Source organism: Micromys minutus (genome assembly GCF_963924665.1).
Source record: "Micromys minutus genome assembly, chromosome: 12".
NCBI classification, from domain to species: domain Eukaryota; kingdom Metazoa; phylum Chordata; class Mammalia; order Rodentia; family Muridae; genus Micromys; species Micromys minutus.
In genome coordinates this window covers 54,496,529-54,516,425 of record NC_137981.1, presented here as the reverse complement: position 1 = coordinate 54,516,425, position 19,897 = coordinate 54,496,529, and the positions used below count along the sequence as shown (strand labels likewise).

Sequence of the window (19,897 nt, the reverse complement as noted above, 5' to 3'; positions counted from 1 at the left end):
TTCATTTGTAAAATCATCATGTGCACTGCGTATCTTTGGAACACATTTCATTTTAGCCTTTCGAGCACATGAGGCTGAAGTTGAATAAGGAAGTCATTGTTACAGCTATAGGTCAATAGATCTTGTTATCGCAACGAGGATTAGAAAAAGGTCAGGCCAAAGTCAGTAGAGAAAATGGGACGAAGGACTGAGGAATGAGTGTATCAGAAGCTGGACCGTGGGAGAGGGTCGGAAGGAGAGAGCTGGGGAGGGAGAGCCCTTTCAATACAGCACAGAAGAAGGTTTTAAGGGGAGGGGGGGAGGGAGGGAGGGCAGGAAGGGAGGGGAGAGGAGAGGAAAGGAAAGAAAAGGGAGGGAAGGGGATGGGGGGAAGGGAAGGAAGGAGGGAGGATGCTTGGGGGCAGGTTAGAGGGTCCCTATGAGCTTTCTTCAGTAGAAAGACAGTGTGAGAAGCAGAACTGTGGTGCATCATACCAGTTTTTTGTTCAAGCTGGGCAGTCAAGGGAAGAGCTAAAGAGGATCTCTCCTCTCCCTCCCTCCCTCCCTCCCTCCCTCCCTCCCTCCCTCTCTCCCTCTCTCTCTCTCTCTCTCTCTCTCTCTCACACACACACACACACACACACACACACACTATTGTGATTGTCTACAATTTCCCTTCTGTTTTGCTGTCTGTTATTGTTTTGAGACAGGGTTCCTAGACCAGACTGACCTAGGACACATGCAGATCTGCCTGCCTCTGCCTCCCATGCGCTGGGATTCAAAAATCTTCATCCTCACTTTGATGCACTAGTAGAGAGAAAGAGGAGACTGGGCACTTTGTAAGATGGTCAGTTCTTTTCTTCCTCACTCTAACCCTTCTGAAACTTACATCTTGGTCTAACTGGGATGCTGTGGTTAAAGCACCATTAGAAACAACTGACATATATCTCACAGGTCTGGAAGCTGGGAGGCCAGGGTCAAAGAGACGGATACTCAGTGTCTGGGGAATGTTCACTTCCTGCTTCATAGTGTGATGGCCATTTTATCCCTGTGTCCACAGGTGATAAAAAGGGGTGGACTGTCTGGAATATGTTTTGTAAGTGTATTAATCCTATTCATAGGGGCTTCACACTCAGGGTTTAATCCTGTCACAATAATCCTACTTCCTAAAACCTTCACTTCAGGGAGTCTGATTTCAACTTATGGATTTTTTTCACTAATACTAAATTTATACTTCAGTTTTAAGTCTCCAGACTCTTTGTAAACAAAAAGTCTTTTTTAGTGCTAAATGAGGACATAATCTTCTTACAGACGTTCAAAATGACTTTAATTAGAGCTATACCAGTAAGATTCTTACAAACCACCTTCAAGTAAACATATATAAAAAAAAAAATCCACCACCAAGACCAAGTCGATTCATCCCTGAGACACAGAGATGGTTTCATGTATGTAAATCAATATTAAATTACCAAGTAAGAGACTCAAGGACATAAATCACATGATCATCTCACCAAATGCAGAAAAAGTTCTTTAAAATAATCCAACATCTTTTCATGATAAAAACCCTAGAGAATCTAGAGTGAGAAGGACGTAGCTAGACATTAAAAATAAATCACTCCATAGTAAAATGAGTATGATTATTTAGTAAGAAATTTTTGTGGATCTGGGAGGAGTTAGGAGTTGTGGGTAAATGTGATCATAACAGGCTGAGTGAAATTCTCAAAGAATTTTTAAAAAAAAAATCAAAGAAACAAAAACCTTTTAAAAAGAAATTTTTATAGGACATGAGGAAAGTTTTGTTTCTTTGACTGGCCTTGTGCTGGGAACTGTTTTTATTCCAGCTGTTTAAAATGAAACAAAACAGTAGCACCTCATCCTTTCTATTTGCATTATGTGCTCTATGGGGGGTGCTCTAGACACCCCCCACTGCCAGTGTATGCCTCTCAGGCAGGGGGAGAAGCCACATGACAGCCAGCGCTCAGGAGCCTGAATACGGTGGTGCCAGTTAGCACAGCCAACAATGCATATTTTTGTGCTTTCAGCATTTGGTTCTGGGACTCTGCCCAGGGCCTCACACATGCTAACCCACACTCCACTGCTGGGCCCCACCCCCAGTTCCATATTACTTATGAACATTCATTTTCCTAGGCAGGATCCTCTTCTGCGTGCTTACACTTTAGTTTTCACTGTGCGTTTCCTGCTGTAATTGAAAATTGATTTCATGGTTAAGAGAATATTGTCCAGATATCCGTTTCCTTGTGGCCCCGCTGATAGTGGACAACTGGCAATACTTAACAACAGAAATACTTTTGGCTGTGCTGGTGTCTTACTTGGTAAAGTTCTTACTATGCAAATAGGAGGTCCTGGCTTCAGATCCTCAGCACCTACATAAAAAACTGAGTGTGGAGCCCTTATGGATAGGATTAATACACTTACAAAACATATTCCAGACAGCCCACCCCCTTCCATCACGTGTGGACACAGGGACAAAATGGCCATCACACTGTGAAGCAGGAAGTGAACATTCCCCAGACACTGAGTATCTGTCTCTTTGACCCTGGCCTCCCAGCTTCCAGACCTGTGAGATATATGTCAGTTGTTTCTAATGGTGCTTTAACCACAGCATCCCAGTTAGAAAGTCCTTAAGGAAAATACTAAACATTGACTCACCATGACCTTAATATGCATGTGTACACATGTACATGCACACTTCATGTCTGTTCCCAGAGGCACTCGGTGAGTTTGCTGAGACTTCCCTTGGGGCTTTTGTGGTGCTCCTTTGGACACACTTGACCTAGTCTGCTCTCCCCGTGTCTCCCTTGCTGCAGAGAAAACTACCAGCTGACTCCAAGGTTTTGGAAGCCTCGGATCTGGTGTACACGGTCAGTGCCCACGAGTACTGGCAGCAGACCCTCCTCACTGAGCAAGAAAGCGGTAATTTCTATTTCTTAAACTCAACCACTAACATTTGAATGAATAGTCTTGATACTCTCAGGCATCCTGCTCTAGAATTTTTCTCACCATAGCAAAGTTTTATTCCCACTTAACTGTGGTTTCTATACCTATCAGCATGTATTATGTGCTGTGTGTACACGTGTTTATAAACACTTTTTACCTCCTTGCATCATTGTGTGTCTGAGATCACGATTTTTCTCTCCTCCTCATTTTACCAGAGTTCATAAGAGTCAAGGCATTGGGTTTTCAGTTTCTTGGTGTACGGCTTGCGATTCTTCAATTATCCAGATGTAGGCATCGGTTACAGTTAACAAGTGTATATTGCATGTTTGTCTGTGTGGCAGAGAGATTAGAAGGCCATGGCTCCTTTCTCTGCACAATTTTGAGTCTCAATGAGGATCGAATGATTCCCCCATTTGCAAAGACAGAAGGGAAAGCCAGACTTAGAGTGTGTTAGCCCTGAGCACAAAGGAAAGCTGAGAATCTTGAGGCCCATGTGTACCCAAAGGCTCTTGGTAACTAGATGAGGGTTCAGGTTGGGTTTTACCTCAAGCCTAACAGGGATTATGCTACACAGGTCTTAGCAGATGTGCACATGGGTGAATGAAGGATGCTAAGGAGCAGAAGCTTGACAAGTTGTCCAAACCAGGGGAACTGTTTCATTAACTACGTTTAAGAATTCTACTGTCACAAATGTTTCAACATTATTTGTGCTGGTTTCCAATTCTAGAGATACCCAAGTTAAGAGAATATATTAGGAAAAGGCTCTTGGACAAGAAGAGGAGGCTGGTGACAAAGTATGTCACTGAAGCCTTTGGCCTGTTGCTTCTCACGGACACTTTCAACTTGGAGGAAAACCTGCTGGTAAGGAAGGCCCCTGGGTTGTCTACACTGCCTGCGCAGGTGTAGGTTAGGAAGACCCCTAAGTTGCCTTGTATTCTTCCTGGGAAGGTGTTATAGTTAGCTGTTTTGACATACCTGGGATGTCGAAACCTCAGCTGTGAAAGTGCCCTCATCAGATCGTCCGGTTGGCATGTCTGGTGGGAGACATTTTCTTGATGTAGGGAAGTATCAGCCTACTATGGGCATTTCTGTCTCTGGGCAGGTGAGCCTAGGCTGTGTAAGAAAGGTAGCAATGTAAGCCAGATGGAGCAAGCCACACCGCAACATTCCTCCAAGGTCTCTGCTGCAGTTCCTGCCTTGAATTCCTATCTTGGCTTCTCTTCGTGACGGACTGTAACCTTTAACATAAATAAACCATTTTCTTTCCCAATTGGTCATGATGCTTATTACAGGAGACGATGACAAACCTGGATAGTAGGGCATCCCCCTTTGCCACACCAGAAAATTAACTTAGGATACTTTTTTCTCCCGTCAAAGGAAGGTGTGAAGCCTTTTGAGTCTAGGAGGAGAAAATGACAACAAAAAGATGAAAAACATAACATTTCAGTAAAAAAGAAAGGAAGACTGTGATACACCTGGACAGATGCGTTGAAAGGAAAATGTGACAATACTTGGGTATTTGCCATTTCTCCTGAGACTTGAACAAGATGGGATGTGTTAAATGATGACTGGGTGACTTGGCTTATAGACAATCTAGTGGGCTACAGATAAACCTTTATTGCCCCAGAGATGATCCTCATGGTCTAAACGATGCCTTCATCTGTCCATGGATTTCCTTTGTGTCCTGGTACACTGTGAAGTCCATGCTCCAGTACAAGGAAAGAAAGGGGGCTCCGGAGGTTAGAGAGATTGTGAGGACACCAAGGCACATAACTACTGATTCACTCCAAATGAAGGCTGCTAGTCAGGTACCCTGGCACACACAGGCACATAAGGGTCACAAAAAGGTGGGCACAGGCACATGTGTAGACTGGCTCACAGACCGACTGACAAACACAGACTGGCAAAGGCAAAGATTTGGGCTTCTGACCTCAAGGTCATTATCGTATATGATCACACAGAATAGAAATTCTACCCCAAATAATTATATAACAGATAATATATGTTTTAGGGGTTCCAGACGTCCAGGTATCAGCCATTTTGTGCTGAATCTTTGCCCCCTGAATGTCTGTGCTTCAACTAATTCATACAGGATATCCGTGTTAGCGCCATGTTGTGTAAACCTTAACTGGCCCTTAGCAGCTTCTTTCCAAAGTTGCTCTCAGAATCTCCATCTGTATTAATAACTTTCCTTGTTGCTGTTATAAAATACCCAGCAGGGAATAAAAACAAACAAACAAACAAACAAACTTAAGGCAGGAAAATTTATTCTGGCTCACAGTTTAGGGCAGTCTGCCATGGTGGTGGGCTACTTGCAGCTCAGCTTGATCCATTTTGGGCACCAAATAGGGAACAGGAAGCTCTGAGTAGATGGGAGGCTGCCCAGATCCAAAGCTCTTAAGGTGCGTTTCTGATGACCTAGGATCCTGTGTGTGTGACCTAGGCTCCATGTCCAAAGGGTTCCACAGGAAGTGTAGTAATATCATGAAAGGAAGGGGACTGGAGAGGAGGCGTTTTGGTAAATTTTAAACACTTGTCCTCCCAGTCTAGAGTGCGGACCTTTGAAATGTCTATTTAAAATTATGTTTTGTCACAGAAATGGACAGGTCTCTCTTAAATAAGATGACTCCCTTCACCCCAACAGTGGAGAACTAACTGCCAAATTAGAGACTTGGGGACATAGGGAGAAAAACAAGTTCCTACACCCAGTTGCTACTGCACTGTTTCTTTCTAAGGGACTGAGTACTCACGCATCAGCAAGACTGTATATGAAAACAGAACCCAGATTCACACCCTACTGTAACTGTAAGGTGTCAGCAAAGTAGCCCCAACACCACACCTATCCCAGGAAGTTTCCAAGTCTGAAGATTCACGAAGGAGGTCAGACTGCCATCTCTAATAACAATCCAGAAAGTTGGACAGTAACTTCTGTGGCAGTTCCAAGTGACCAGGGCTGGATGACTAACTTCCCTAACCTTTAACCAGCCAGGCAAAGCCAATTATGAATCTTTAACTAAGCACACAGGGAGAGGGGTTCAATCAACACTAGTTCTGAGTAGACAGCATTTGCCCTTCTCACTCAGTTGACCTTTGTCTATTTCCACACTTGGGTTTGTCCATCAGATCTACAGGGTCAAGTTGTCTGGCTTCTTCCCACTTGTACTGGGAAAAGGAGGGGCTAAGTGGCCTCCTGGAAAAGGTTCTGGAGCTGGTCCGGCCTGGGGAAGGTAAGACAGATCGAGCCTCACAGGTGACAAGATGGCAGAGACAGGAAATCCAACCTCAACGTGAAAATAAAGATGGCAGCAAGTTGGCCGGTGACAGATTTGAGACCTTGTAAATGTGGATCGAACATTTGTTTCTTTGTCACAATTCTTAGACTTTGTTTTGGTTCAGCTACATGAGGCAAAAACGCAGCAATACTCCTGGTATCAGACTCTTTTCTTTTTCTCTTCTGATTTGACTCATGTCCTCTGAAACGGCTGGGGAAGGGTTTGACCTTCCAATTTCCCTGAAGCCGTTCCACGGGGTGAAATCTGCCTTTTTGCCCAACACATGATTGCTTTTGGAAGTGCCTATGGAAAATGAATCAAACGTGATGCTGTGGGTGGGTGGTTCGTTTTACAAACACAAGGACAAGGTATTTTGGGAGACGTTCCATCCCTGTTTGCCGTTCTCTGCCCACTCCAAGGTGCAGCCCCTTGGCTCATCCTTACCTTCAAACCCAAGCCATACAAGAACCAGGAGCAGAAGCTGGAGACTGTCCCTGAGGGAGGTCTGAAAGAATCACAGCTTTCCTCAAAACTCCTTGGCCTCTGATATTGGTCTGAGTTTTTTGATGTAAAATTGGAAGACAAGAATTCTCTCTATGCCTTTGGATTCCTGAACAAGAAAGAAACCAACCTTCATTGTTTTCTTTTCAAGATTGTGTTTCTAACCCAAAGTTTGGATTGGGTGGGGGTTGACTGGTGATTTTAAATGAAGTAATTAATTTTAGGATCAGTAGGAAGTTGGCCATGACATTTCAATGTCAAATGAGCCCTGGACTCCCTTCCATATGAAGTCCCAACTTCCTTTTTAACCATTTTTTACAGCTAACACGTTACAGCAGGGATTTGTTCTCAGAAAATGCATCCTTACCCACCTTGTTGTTCTGTGAGCCTTTCAGTGTGTCTCTTCGTGAACACACAAGGACAACTCTCCCCCCACACCTAGGCCCTGCCATTATCATCTTGTTAGGAGGTCCGCAACACCTATGCAGCCCACTGCTGTATAAAACATGGCCATGCAGTGCATGTCTGGGCATGTTCTTCCTCCTCTCTCTGCAGCACTCTTCTGAGAAAATGAGACCATGGCCTTACTGATGTGATCTTACAGCTCCGCTGTTCAAAGTTTGGTTGAAGGTTCAGAGGATCAGTTCAACTGGAGGCTAAGTAGGAAGGCAGAATCCTAGCCCTTCAGATTTTTAAGACTGAAAAGCACATTGAAGTCTGAGAAACACCACCCTCAAAAACTGCTTTGTGTAACATCAAAGACCATTCAATGTTTGTCAGTTCAGGTGGTGTTGAGAAAAACGTGTTTTCTTTTAAAACACTGTTACATTTATATTCGTGTGTATTAACTATAGATGCTGTCTCATGAATTTTCACGTATGGTGGTCATGTTCATCCCCATGCCCTGTCTTGTCTCTATCCTACTCCCGTGCCCTGGAAACTTTGTTCTCATAATAACTGAATTATTATTTGGTAAAAGATAAAAGCTTTCTGCGGCACGAAGAGAAACCAGAGTATGGACAATTGTTCAGACTTACTTTCCCAAATAGCCTGCTGGATCTTATACCCCAAATAACTTGCAATTGGCATTTTGTTGTTGTTCTTGTTGTTCTGTTTCCCATACTAAGAAATCCAATGAGGTCTGTGCACTGAGGGTGCCTTCTGGGGTCAATGAGGATAAATCTACTCTGGATGAATTGCAGGCTGAAGCTTGTGCTGGTGAAGGGTTTCCATGGGAGCAGAATTTGGGGAACCTGATGCTCCTGTGACCTTGTCCCCAGACTGAACAGCTGAATATGGGTGGCCTGCGGCAGTTTGTGGACGAGAAGATGGGACTGTTGGAGAAGGCCATTGAGCAATGCTTTGCTCGAATGGAACAGCCCCTGCAGACAGGGGTCCAGGTGGCCAGGACATCCTACCGCCGCATCCTCGGGGCGTGCCTGGTGGTGAGTACCCTTTTCCAGGGAACACCTGTGCTCTGCACCTTGACTTCCAAATGCCTCTCACGCTATCTCCTTACTTTCTAGAAAGGGCTTGAAGAAAGTTATGTTAAATCTATAACCTTATCACTCTGGGGGATGGCTATGAGTTTCAGGCTAGCCTGGGCTATGTAGTAAGCTCCCAAGTAATCTGGGGGATTAGAAAATGAACCTTTGTCTCCTAAATCCCAAATCAAAATCAATCAGGTAATCAATCAAGCAAGCAAGCAAACAAACAAAAGATAGTAGAGAATTCCATGTAGTTCTATGTAGTTCTACATAGGAAATCTTCTGTATGAGGAGGGTCTGCCTGTCGGTTTTGGGGCAAGTAAAGTGTGCAGTTCAGCAGAGGCAGGGCTGGGCTTCAGGGTTTTCGTCTCTTAGCTTGAGAGTCAGTTCAAGTGCATACCCGGCTCAGGCACAAACCATTCAAGCCTGTTTAGAGATTTCTTGATAGTCTCTTCTGTAGAATTGGGGATGCTACCTGTCTGGCCTAAACATCTCCTGGCATTGATGCTGTTATCAATTATGTTAGAAAGAGGGAGCAGCACCTTGCAGGCCCCTTGCTCGGCACAAATGGTTATATATATATCAACCAGTTGTATGGAGTTTTCCAACGCAGGGGCTATAAGCACAGGTGAAACCCTGTAAGACTGAGGGTTCTGTCTGTCACTCAGGCAGCCATGACAGGGTGTCACAGGCCCAAGGGATAACCTGAGCAACAGGCACAGCTCAGGGAGCTGGAGGAAGTTCAGCGTCAGGTGTTGGCAGTGTTTGGTGAAGCCTCTTTCCTTGACCTAGAGACAGTGGCTTGCTCACAGTGCCCTTACATATATATTCTCTCCCTCCCCTCCCCCGTTCCCTCCTCTTCCCCCCCCTTCCCCATCCTGTCACCCCCTCCCCCTTTTCTCTGTGTATGTAATGTACTCCTAGTATCTTTCTCATAAAGGCACCCATCCTACTGAATTTGGGCTTCACTTTTGTGACCTCACTTAGCCTTAATGGTTTCCTTAAATAGCTCACCTCTAACTACAGTAACATTGGATATTAGGACTGTAACGTCTAGGCTTCGGAAGGGTGGCGATATAACTAATGATTCAGCCCATTGGCCTAAGGAGTGGTGGTGACCTATCCACAGCTGTGGCGAAAAGCCAGCAAACCGTGCTAGCTAGGACCTTTGGAAACCTATCCTGCCTCATTCGGAGACCTCTAACACCCATCAAACCTGACTAGCCCAGGAGAAGTGCTGGGCCCGAAGCAGTATCCAAGTCATCCCCAAAGGAGAGATGATAGGCGTTTACTCTTGTTCTAAGTCCTCTGTCTCCCTACATTCAAGCACCAGATCTGTTTCCTAGTGAGGGTTTCTAGTTCTTTGTGGAATAAGTCAGATCAAAACGGTAAGTGGCGGGGGCGGGGGGCAGTGCTAGCAGCTAAAGTCATGCAGGAGAGGCACCTCTTTCTTACAGATTGCTTGTGAAAGAGAAGGTTGCCATCTGCAGACCTCAGTAACAGTCCACCTCACCACAGGACCCCTCCATCAGCCCTCCAGTGACTTAATTCTCTGTGAGGTGCACCTAGCTGATAAACAATGTTCCTTTGTGATCAGAAATTAGGGCAGTCACACACCATCCCCATCTCTTAACCTAAAGGTCTAAAACCTAGAGCTGGTAAAGTGAGTTATTCTGAATCTGTACGTATTACTTCCCAAATTATTTTCCCATGGGCTGTGAAGCAGGTTGATGGAGAAGAGGCTTGTCTTGGCTCACAGTTTAGAGCACACAGTCCGTCATGGGAAGGATGGTGTGGGGCTAGCACATCCCTTTTGATGATGATGGTGGAAATTTGCAGCATGGCTTTTTCACACCCTGATGGATCAGGAACCAGAGGCAGATATCACTTTGGAGTGATTCACTTTTGTTAGCTTGGCTACATGTCTGAGAGGTTGTACAACCTCCTTACACAACACTGCCTGCTGGAGGCCAAGCGTTCAAAACATGAGCCTGTCAGGGCTGTTGCACATGCAAAGAATGCGCAACCCGTAGTGACTAAAACACTTTAGAATGTATTTCATATTATACTATATAATATCTATTATATCATATTGTGTAGCTAGTCTCCTAAAATAAATCACTGTTTAAAGCTTGTGTTGTCTTCTACTGAACTTTCAACAAATATACTGTTATTGATTGCTATCTAGATAAGATAATATTAGTTAATTAATAAGATAATTAGTTAATATTTCTTATAGCACTAACCATATACTAAATATTTCTCCCTCTGATGTCTGGACTTTTATTAACCTGGGTAAAATACCAAAGATATACAGATTCAATTGTATTTCATTAAATATTCAAAAAATCAAAAATTTGTACTCTTCTGTAGGGATTTCGAGACATATACTTGCTGTTAGTCAGTAGTTTGTTTTCTTGTTTTTTGTTTTTTTTAACTTATGCCACGATTGCTCATTTAACAAATAACTGTCAGTAACTGTTTGAATCACTATAAGATGCAGACATAAAGATGGGTGAGATCTGGGACTGAGCTCAACAAGCAGATTAGGGGCTCACATTAGAGCCTGACATTAGATACTGGCATATTCGAGACTGCTAAGGGAAGAGATTGCAAACTGAAGTTTCCAAAGTTGAATTAGTGTATTGGTGACAAAATACCTGGTAATAAAAACAAATTAGGAAGGAAGGGCTGCGTTTGGCTCACAGTTTGAGGGTGAGCCCCTTGTGGAGTGTGAGGCAGCTGGTCACACTGAGTCTGCAGCCAAGCAGAGAGAGACAGATGCTGGTACCTCGCTTGCCTTCTCCTTGTGGTGCGTTCTGTGACCACAACTGATAGAAGGTGTCATCCACAGTGAGTGCTGATCTTCCCACCTTAGTTAACTTCATCTAGAGTTTGATTAAGCATGCCTAGAGTTTTCTAGCTTCTATCAAATTGACCATCCATCAGTATTAATCACCACAGAGTTTGTGATTGACATGAACCTAAGACCCTTTGGAAGCCCAGGCAGGAGCTTCCAGTCAATCTAGAGACGTGATCATGATTAGTCAATGTTTAAACACCAAATTGTGTCTATTTCCACTCCATAGATCTTAGTAATGGCCTTTGAACAATGACAAGAATTCAACCCAATGACTTTCTAGTTAATTCCCACTGACTTGCTAATTTATTGCTTACTTGTCTAGAGGAGCAGAGGAAACCAAGGTTTTCACCAGACCCTGAAAGCCGTTTGCCTGAAAAATGGTGTCTATGCCTCCAGGACTCTGGCCAGAATCGACCTGAATGAAGCCCTGTCTCAGCCTATCTATGACCAGATCGACCCTGTATTCGGAGGCATTTTTAGGTAAAGAATCTTTCATCTTGCTCTCTCGTTAATACACATCTGCAGAACATCAAGCCAGAGTCTCAGATTTAGGAATTTATTCCTTTTGGCTCTGGAAGTGTAAAGAGTAGCTGGTTATTTGAGACAGAAAGCTTAGCTTCTGGCAAAACACAAAAGCCATCTTGGTTTGGTTTACTTAAAAGTTTCCCATGCTGACCTGGAGCACAGATGGAGATGTTTCTTCCAGACTAATATTATGACTGTCATTATTTTTCAAATATCTCCTCTGTGCAGCAGGGATTCGTTTTTTTAGGGATCTGAGCCCCTAGACAGGCTATTTTGGTTGGAGAGTGTGGAATAAAACAAGCACCAGGCTTTCAGAACTTTCCCTGTGTGCGTACTCATGAAGGAGTTGTGGGCAGGGTCCCTTCCCTATGCCCACTTATCCACTGACCTCTGACTCCTCCCTCCATCAACAGAAAGATGTCCTCCAGATTTGCAGTACAGCAGCCTGTCCCTTGCTCTATCCTGTCTCTGTCCCTAACAACCCTTAAAGGTTCTACTATGCTATAGCATCTCCTACCCCACGCCTCAGAGACTTAGAACAGCATTCAGTACAACCTACCTCTGCTGTGCTAATTGGCATGTGTTTGCATTGTCAAATGCTTCTTGAACTCTACAGCTGTGGTCCTTTACACACAAACAAGCAGACCATTGAAGAACTGTGAGTGACTTTTCTGGGGTCACCAGAATCATGGTAAACCTCAAAGATTCAAAACTCAGGCTCTCTTCTCTGCAACCTGCTGCTTCTCCCTCCTCAGATATTCTGAAGGGGGTAACCTTTCCTTTTCACTCCCTTACATCTCTCCATCCTGAAGGCTCAAGTCCCACCCTCCCTGACGCACACACGGGCAACTGACAGACTGAGTTTGAGGTGAGCCTGGCCTTTGCCTCTTACAAGTTGTGTGATCTCTTGCATTTTAACAGTCCCCTCTTCACCCCATTTTTTCATCTATGACATGGACACCATCACACTGACTACATAGGTTCTGAGGCCAAGGGCCTTGAACAGCCCAGTGCCTGGCACACCATGGGCATCCGACGATGTCTACCTTGCACTGGCTTTTCTCTTTAAAGCACTAGAGGAAAACCAGCTTGCTTTGGGCCCGCCTCATCTACACAGTCACCACCACAGTCACTTAACCTGCTATCCTGCTCTTTTCCACAGGGAGGGAAAGCCCGCTGCCCCTGCTCTGATGCAGCACATAGATGCTTTCAAGCATTCCCTGGAGGAGAGAATGGTAGAAATCGGCATCAGAAATGGCTGGAAACGTGATGGATACAAGACAAGCTTCCTGATCCAGGAGGTACGCTCCTCAGCGAGGATGGAGAAGATGAGCCATGGCGGGACAGGGGTGGGACAAGAGGTCTTAAAGCCACCATGGAGGCAGAGGACACTGAGGCAAGCTTTGTTCCACGGAGAAGCAATGAATAGGAGCACCCAAGACAGTGACGTGGGCTCAGACCCCAGAATAGTCAGAGTGCTTAAATGTATATGAAAATGCATAGCCCGTAATAAGATGGCCATTCGCCTCTCCATCATTTCTTCCTACTTTATGAAGGAGCCAAAGAAGCAAAGCTCGAAGAAGTCAGCCATTATTATTACTGGTGTTGGCGTCATTGTTGCTATTTCCATTATCACCATTACTAATTCAAGCGGCTTGCTAGTGTTGACAACTCCTGGCTCTTGTCTGTGACTCACTTTTCTCCAGGCCTAGCTGAAACCACATGGCTATGCTAAGAATTACGCTGCTCTCTCAATGGGGTTTCCTAGGTCTACACTCTAGTTAGCATGCACTTAGTGGGTGGGTAGTTTTGTAGGGACTTTGGGACTCCTTTAGTGAATAATGATCCCCTGGATAGAGTCCTTGCCCATGGGGACCTGTCAGCTGGACTGTATGAGTTAGTCTTCCCCATCAAATCCTGACAAAGGCAAATTAAGAAAGGAAGGGTTTATCTTGGCTCACAGTTTGAGGGTACAGTCCGTCACTGAGGGGAAGTCATGGGGAAGTCACTCACATTATACTCAGTGGAGTGACACTACCTAATCTGATATATGATTTATATAGATCAGCCAATCTGATCGATGTGATCCCTCTTTCTCAGATAAGTGCCATCCTGGGAGGCCTGGAGAGCCACATCCTCCGAAGGAAGAGGAAGATCTACGAGTCTGTCGCCAGCTCCATCCAAAGCGACCTGAAACCCTGCTATGAAGGTGCCCCCAGGGGAGCATTTGATCTTCCTGGGTTTCTGGAACCCTCTTGTTTTCTATTAGCTCCCTGCTCTGCTGTCTTCTTTATAAGAACCTACCTCTCCAACCAACTTCTGGTGACACTACATGTTGAAACAATTTCAGGGCACAGGAATCGGGGGATCTCGTTATCTACATGTTGCCTGAGCCCCTGGGCTGTAGCCTAGAATGAATTTTTTAACCTGCGCCTTCTTTAACTGCTCAGAGACCAACCCTCAGGCCCCTTCTTGAGTTAGGGAGTGATTTTTGTAACCTGCTTGATTCAGTCAGTCCTTAGGTTTTCTGAATGATGGTTAGTCTGAGTCTTGGGTGTCATTATTTTACATGCTATGTGTATGTGTGTGTACATGTGTTTTTTCTGTTTGCTTGCATGCCTAGTTTTTCTTCTAATACCACAGATTTCTCACCAAGTCCTGGCTGTCACGCGACTGTACCTACCTTTTTTTCTTTCTTTTTTTTTTTTTTTTGTCAGAGGCGGCTCAGATCACTGGCAAGAAAGCATGCGAGAGGACGAAGGATGTCATCAGGAGAGGGGTAGAGCGGCAAGTGGCCGAAGGCATGTTTGAGAGGGCTCAAGAGAGGATGTGGCACCAGTTTCGACAACTGAAGGTATTTTACGCCTGCAGAGGGAGGTCCAGCCCTGGGAAGGAGAAGTGGGAGCTGGGACAGGAGAAACGGTAGACAGCTGGGCCAAGCAGAGCTGGATGCCTCTGCTCTGGGCCTAGCATGTGGCCACAATGCTCAACCTCCCTTCTTCCCTGACACCAAGCACTGGTGCTGGTATGTCACGGGACTGTGACTTTAGGAACACAGCTCTTTCTGCTCTTTCCTATGCCATCCCTCTCTGTGCAGCCAACCATAGAGCAGGGGCCGTGAGAGTTAGGTGAGTGCTCCCGTCTCTGCGAGCATTTACTCATGGATTCCTGGCAAGTCTGTGAGGTAGGCGCCATTGTTGTACCCTTTCTATAAACAAACCCAGGCAGAGGGGGAGAGTCAAGAGGTCACACAGCTACTGAGAGGCAGAGACAGATAGCGTTATGGTGACAGCGACTCCAACAGCAGCATAATCTGAAGATATCTTGGTTTTTTTTGTTTGTTTGTTTTTTGTTTTTTGTTTTTTTTTAAATAAGGAAGATGGCTCAGTTTTGTACAATGTTGACAAGCAAATGTCAGAAAATGACCATTTTTCATTGGTCAGTAGGAAGTAGGACCTGGCACAGATGTGAGTTTGAGCCCACTTGTTTCTGCAATGGTTCCTAAAAGTCTTTTTGGACCTAAGTGTATGTGGGCAACTTCGTCTTGGTTTTAGGTCTCGTAGCTTGCTACCTTCTCCCTCCCAAGTGACAGAAAAACCGTCATCTTAGTCTAGTTAGCCCCTTCCTGGCCATATGAGGCCTCCCAAGGCTTCTGTCACTGTTAAGGATTGTCTGATCTCTGTCCCACCCACCAGAGGAAGCTAGCTAGTGGCAGCATTGGGCTAACTCTTCCCTGACCTCCCTAAGTGAGACGTTGGATCCTGTTTCTTCCTGACTCCACCCACTCTGGGTTTTGAAAACCCAGTGTCTGTTGAATAAAGTATAGAGCTTCCTTCCCTTGGACTAGGTGAGAGCGATCTTGCTTATTAGCAGCTGTTTGAGTCCAGTCAGTTAACAATGGTATCACAGTCCAGAGATCCATGTGGGAAACTTACCAAGCGTGGCAGAACCAATCTCCACTGAGTATGTAGGAATGAGATTATAAGGTGCTCAATGAAACAGTGCCACCAAAAGGGGACTAGTGCACCAGCCTTGTGTACATGTGAATGAAAAAATAAATAGAAAGGAAAGGGGATGGCTGCTCCTAAGTTTGGTTTAGGAGAAAGTATATTACAGGCGTGTGGGAGAGCATGGCCAGAGGCAGGGACATCTGGGAGAGTCCAGAGTGGACTCGACCCTGAGCCATGTGAGGAGAGGGGGGATAGCAGGGGGAGGGGAAAGAGGGGAACCAGGTACAGCAACAAGGAGGCCCAAGGGAGAGTAGACAGAAGATCAGGTAACCAAAATAATTGGATTATATAAGGAAGGGCAGCTTGAGAAAGGGCAACCTAGCCCCTGGGCTGAAGAATTGAATCTTGGTGTTTGCCACGGAGACAAGAAACAGAAGAGGGAAGAAACTTGTGCTAGGTGCTAGTCTCGGGCCGTAGGGAAGAAGAATTAGTCCTGTCAAACATGGTATGCTGCTTGGAGCACTGGTGATAGACACCACCTCAGGACTCACACCATAGAGGACTGTGGGTAATGATGCTGCATCTCTTCTTTAGCTGCAGATTCAGTCGGCCAGCCTTCAGAAGGAGCCTGCCATGCATCCTCATAGGCAGGGGAAGAGCTGCAGAGGCAGGTGGGGGCCAGTGGGAATGCTGTCCTGCTGTCCTGCTGTCCTGCAGATAAAACCTCTGGGGTCGTCAGCACACTCCCAAAGTGAACCCGACTTTATTCTTCCACAACCAGATTCTGGGTCATCTCCAGCCGAGGGACCAAGTGAGGTTCATCCTATAGAACTCGCTCTCCCTCGGGTTCTTCGTCCTAACCGCTCTGATGTTCTTGTTATGCAGCATGGAATCACCGAGAAGGTCAAGGGCAGCATCACTACCATGTTGACCCTTGCTGCACCCCAGGGAGAGGGGCTCTACAAAGAGCTTGCAGGTAACTAGTAAAACTGTCAATGGCGGGCAACTGTGGACTAACCCCTGGTTGAACTTGAAAATAGCAAAGTGGGGCAGGAGAGGTAGTCTGGCTGTTAAGAACACTAGCTGCTTTCCCAGAGGACCTGGATACAACTCCCAGCACCCACATAGTGGCTCACATCCAGTGGTATCTCTAGTCGAGGGAGATCTGATGTCCTCTCTTTGACCCCCATAGTACTGCCCATGCATGCTACACACACATATGTAGGCCAAACACACATATACATAAAAATACATAATTAAAAACTTAAAAACAGAGACACCAAGGTGAGAATTTTTAGGACAAGTTACTGTTAATGTTGCACTCCATCCAAAGAAGACAAGCACTTCAACTTGGTGAGCACCATCTTGTGTAATTCTCCCAAGTCCTCCAAGATACTAGCTGGCCCGCCATCTTCCAGATGCAGAAAAAAGAGACTCAGCCTAGGTTATGCTCACTCCCAGGTTTCCATAGCTGGTAAGTGGTAACCCACGTCTGTCTCCACAACCCTTTCTTCCTGGTTACTTCCTCTTTAGAAAGGGTTCCATCCATCCCTTGGTGTTAGAGGAGGAAGAGTCTCCTGATATACCAGGACCCTGAGGATGTGGCTTTACTTGCATCCTCTACCCATAGCTGCGTTGAGCTACCTTGTGTAAACTGGAGATGGTGACAGGGGTGGGGAGGAGTGGATAATGGAGACATTTCTAGCAAAAATTCACCTGTTTCTTAGGCTCAGCATTCTGGGGATCTAGAAATTTGCCCCTTCAGTGTTTCATGTGTGCACAAGGTCAGGAGAACAGCATCCTTCTTAGTGTCACAGAGCAAGACCTCACACACCTCTGTGAGCACAGCACAGGTTGTGAGGGGCATGTGGTCAGGAGGCGATGGAGTACCCCAGCCCAGGACACAGGAGTGGGAAGCAGTCTCCAGTTTGCGCTGGAAAGAGGAAGAATGCCAGCGTGGGAGGGCATGTGCGGCATTCGGCCATTTGTGAAAGTCTCCCAGGGGACTTGATTTATATGCTCACTATATCTGTGGCCTTTAAGGAAATCATACCTGCTGAAGGTCTTCTAACCCTCTGGGCCTTGCAGACAGGGCATTGCCCCAAGTCTGATCTAAGTTCTACCTGCCTGGATAAAGTCTCTTTCTGTTCTTTCCCCTACCAACCCCAAGTGCACATCATAAAGGAAGACTGTGCCAGATGCTGAGGTTATGGAGGGACCAAGTGGCAAGCTGTGTGTTGAGGTATTACTGGTCTGTCAGAGTGGGACCTCCCAGACTAGAAAGCATGAATTGTTTTTTTTTAACTTAGTATTATGGTTTATATAGGCTCAGCTCAGAGAGTGGCACTATTAGAAATGTGGCCTTGTTGGAGTACGTGTGTCACTGTGGGTGTAGGCTTTAAGACCCTCTGCCTAGCTGTCTGGAAGTCAGTCTACTGCTAGCAGCCTTCAGATGAAGACACAGAACTCTTAGCTCCTTCTGCACCATGCCTGTCTGGATGCTGTCATGTTCCTGCATTGATGATAATGGACTGAACCTGTGAGCCAGCCCCAATTATGCTATCCTTATAAGAGTTGCCATGGTCATGGTGTCTGTTCACAGCAGTAAAACCCTAACTAAGATTCTTAGCAATAGATTAGAATCACCTTTAAGGGGCTCCCGGGTAATTAATAGCAAGTCAGCAAGTAGAATCTGTGGTGGGGGAGGGGCCTAAGGAAAATCTCATCAGGAATGACACTTAGGTGACACCTGAGGGAGAGAGGGTCTGCTCTAGTGGCAGGTGCTGATTGTTGGCAGCTGAGAAGCAGAGTTCAGGGCTGGGCACTGGGGAGGCTGTCTGCTGAGTTCTAGAGGGCAGCTTAGAATGGGCTGAGGAGCAAAGAGGAGGAAGGCCTTCCAAACACCATCAAGGCAGAGTTATAACTTACCTCTGGGCCATGGCTTCCATAGGCAGCCAAGTTCAGGCAGGTTCATTTAGGCAACCATCTGGGATGTGGTGAGTTAACGGTGGCTGGAGCCAGACCCAGTAATCTGAAGTGTCTACCCTGAGAACTATGTTGGTCAGCTTTCTCCAGAAAGACAGAACACAAGGCTATATGTGGATATGGGATGCTCTGTGTTTGAAGAATTTGGTTTACTCAGTTGTGGAAGTTGTGTGTATTGAGCACTTAATGGGCAAGGATGGAAGGCTAGCAACTCCGGGGAGAGCTTCAGTTGGCATCCAGAGGTGATCTCTGCAGAACCGTGAACTGACAGTGTGTGTGTGAAGGCCAAGAGAGGGTCTAGTCTTACTTGGAGGGAGGACAGCTTTCAACGGATGGAATGCCACATAAGGGAAGGTAGTGGCTTTACCCAAGGCTCACAGATGCAGTCAGACTAAGTCTGACAATTGTCTATACAAGGCCTGGACTAACTGCCATAAAATTACATAGCTGAGTGTGATGGTACATTCTGGCAATCCCTGCCCTGGGGAAGCTGAGGCTGGAGGATTGCCTGGACTATCTCAAAACAAAAACTAACCAAACAAATCAAAGCTAAACCAAACCTAAACTTTAAAACAAGCATTGTGCTAACCACCATGAGGATTTAATCAGAATACAGTTGGAAAATGAAAATCTGAGATACCAAAAGAGAGCAAAGCAAGTTTGTGAGGCATGGGGGTTGGCCTAGGACAGGGTGTCTGAGGGATGGAGAGCTGCCTGGGGTGATGTGAGCAGATCTTCCTGTTTCTTCTGCATTGTCTCTCCTTTCACTAGGCTCTGAGGAGGCCTAAGTGAAGACTCCAAAGGTTCCCAGGGTTTTTACTTTAAAGATTTATTTTTAGTGTGTGTGTGTGTGTGTGTGTGTGCATAAGTGCAGGTGTCCTGGGAGACCAGAGGGATGGGATTCCCCTGGAGGTTCTGTGCAATGTAGATGCTAGAACCAGAACTTGGATCCTCTTTAAGTGCAGTAAACCCTTTAACCACTGAGCTCTCCAGCCTCCTAAGGCATTTAAAGGGGTAGGGTCCTTTTAAGAGTGACCTCCCCAGAGCCATGCTAAGTCCTCAGGTAACAGAGATACCCCCTGGTTTGACTGAGTTATTTGTAAAACAAGGGGATAGGACCATCTGGTTATTGTAGATCTTACATCTTGTAAGCCTCAGGGTTGCTGAGGGTTTTATCATGAGGGATTCTTGAGAAGGCACTGTCTGCACATGTATGTCTGCTTCTCTGTAGATGTCCGGAATGAGCAGAAGGAGATGGAAAAACTCCACAGAAGCCTGAGGGAGGTTGCTGAAAATGCGCAGCTGCGGAGGGGCATGCAAGATTTCCTCCTGCGAATGTCTCCCAGCAAAGCAGGCCCTTATGGAGCAAGACTTTAA

General features: G+C 45.8%; 1 protein-coding gene across 1 annotated transcript in view; it reads left to right on the top strand.

The window, feature by feature from the left end:
* Nucleotides 1-19,897, top strand: part of NUGGC (nuclear GTPase, germinal center associated) — a gene marked incomplete at its 3' end in the record, with an annotated part of 33,420 nt that extends 13,523 nt beyond the window's left edge. The window contains exons 9-17 of the mRNA XM_080926816.1: nucleotides 2,808-2,913; nucleotides 3,665-3,798; nucleotides 7,991-8,155; nucleotides 11,383-11,540; nucleotides 12,748-12,886; nucleotides 13,686-13,794; nucleotides 14,303-14,439; nucleotides 16,421-16,511; nucleotides 19,752-19,897. Of these exons, the coding sequence (XP_080782942.1) occupies nucleotides 2,808-2,913; nucleotides 3,665-3,798; nucleotides 7,991-8,155; nucleotides 11,383-11,540; nucleotides 12,748-12,886; nucleotides 13,686-13,794; nucleotides 14,303-14,439; nucleotides 16,421-16,511; nucleotides 19,752-19,897 (1,185 nt within the window). The remainder of the gene's footprint in view (nucleotides 1-2,807; nucleotides 2,914-3,664; nucleotides 3,799-7,990; nucleotides 8,156-11,382; nucleotides 11,541-12,747; nucleotides 12,887-13,685; nucleotides 13,795-14,302; nucleotides 14,440-16,420; nucleotides 16,512-19,751) is intronic.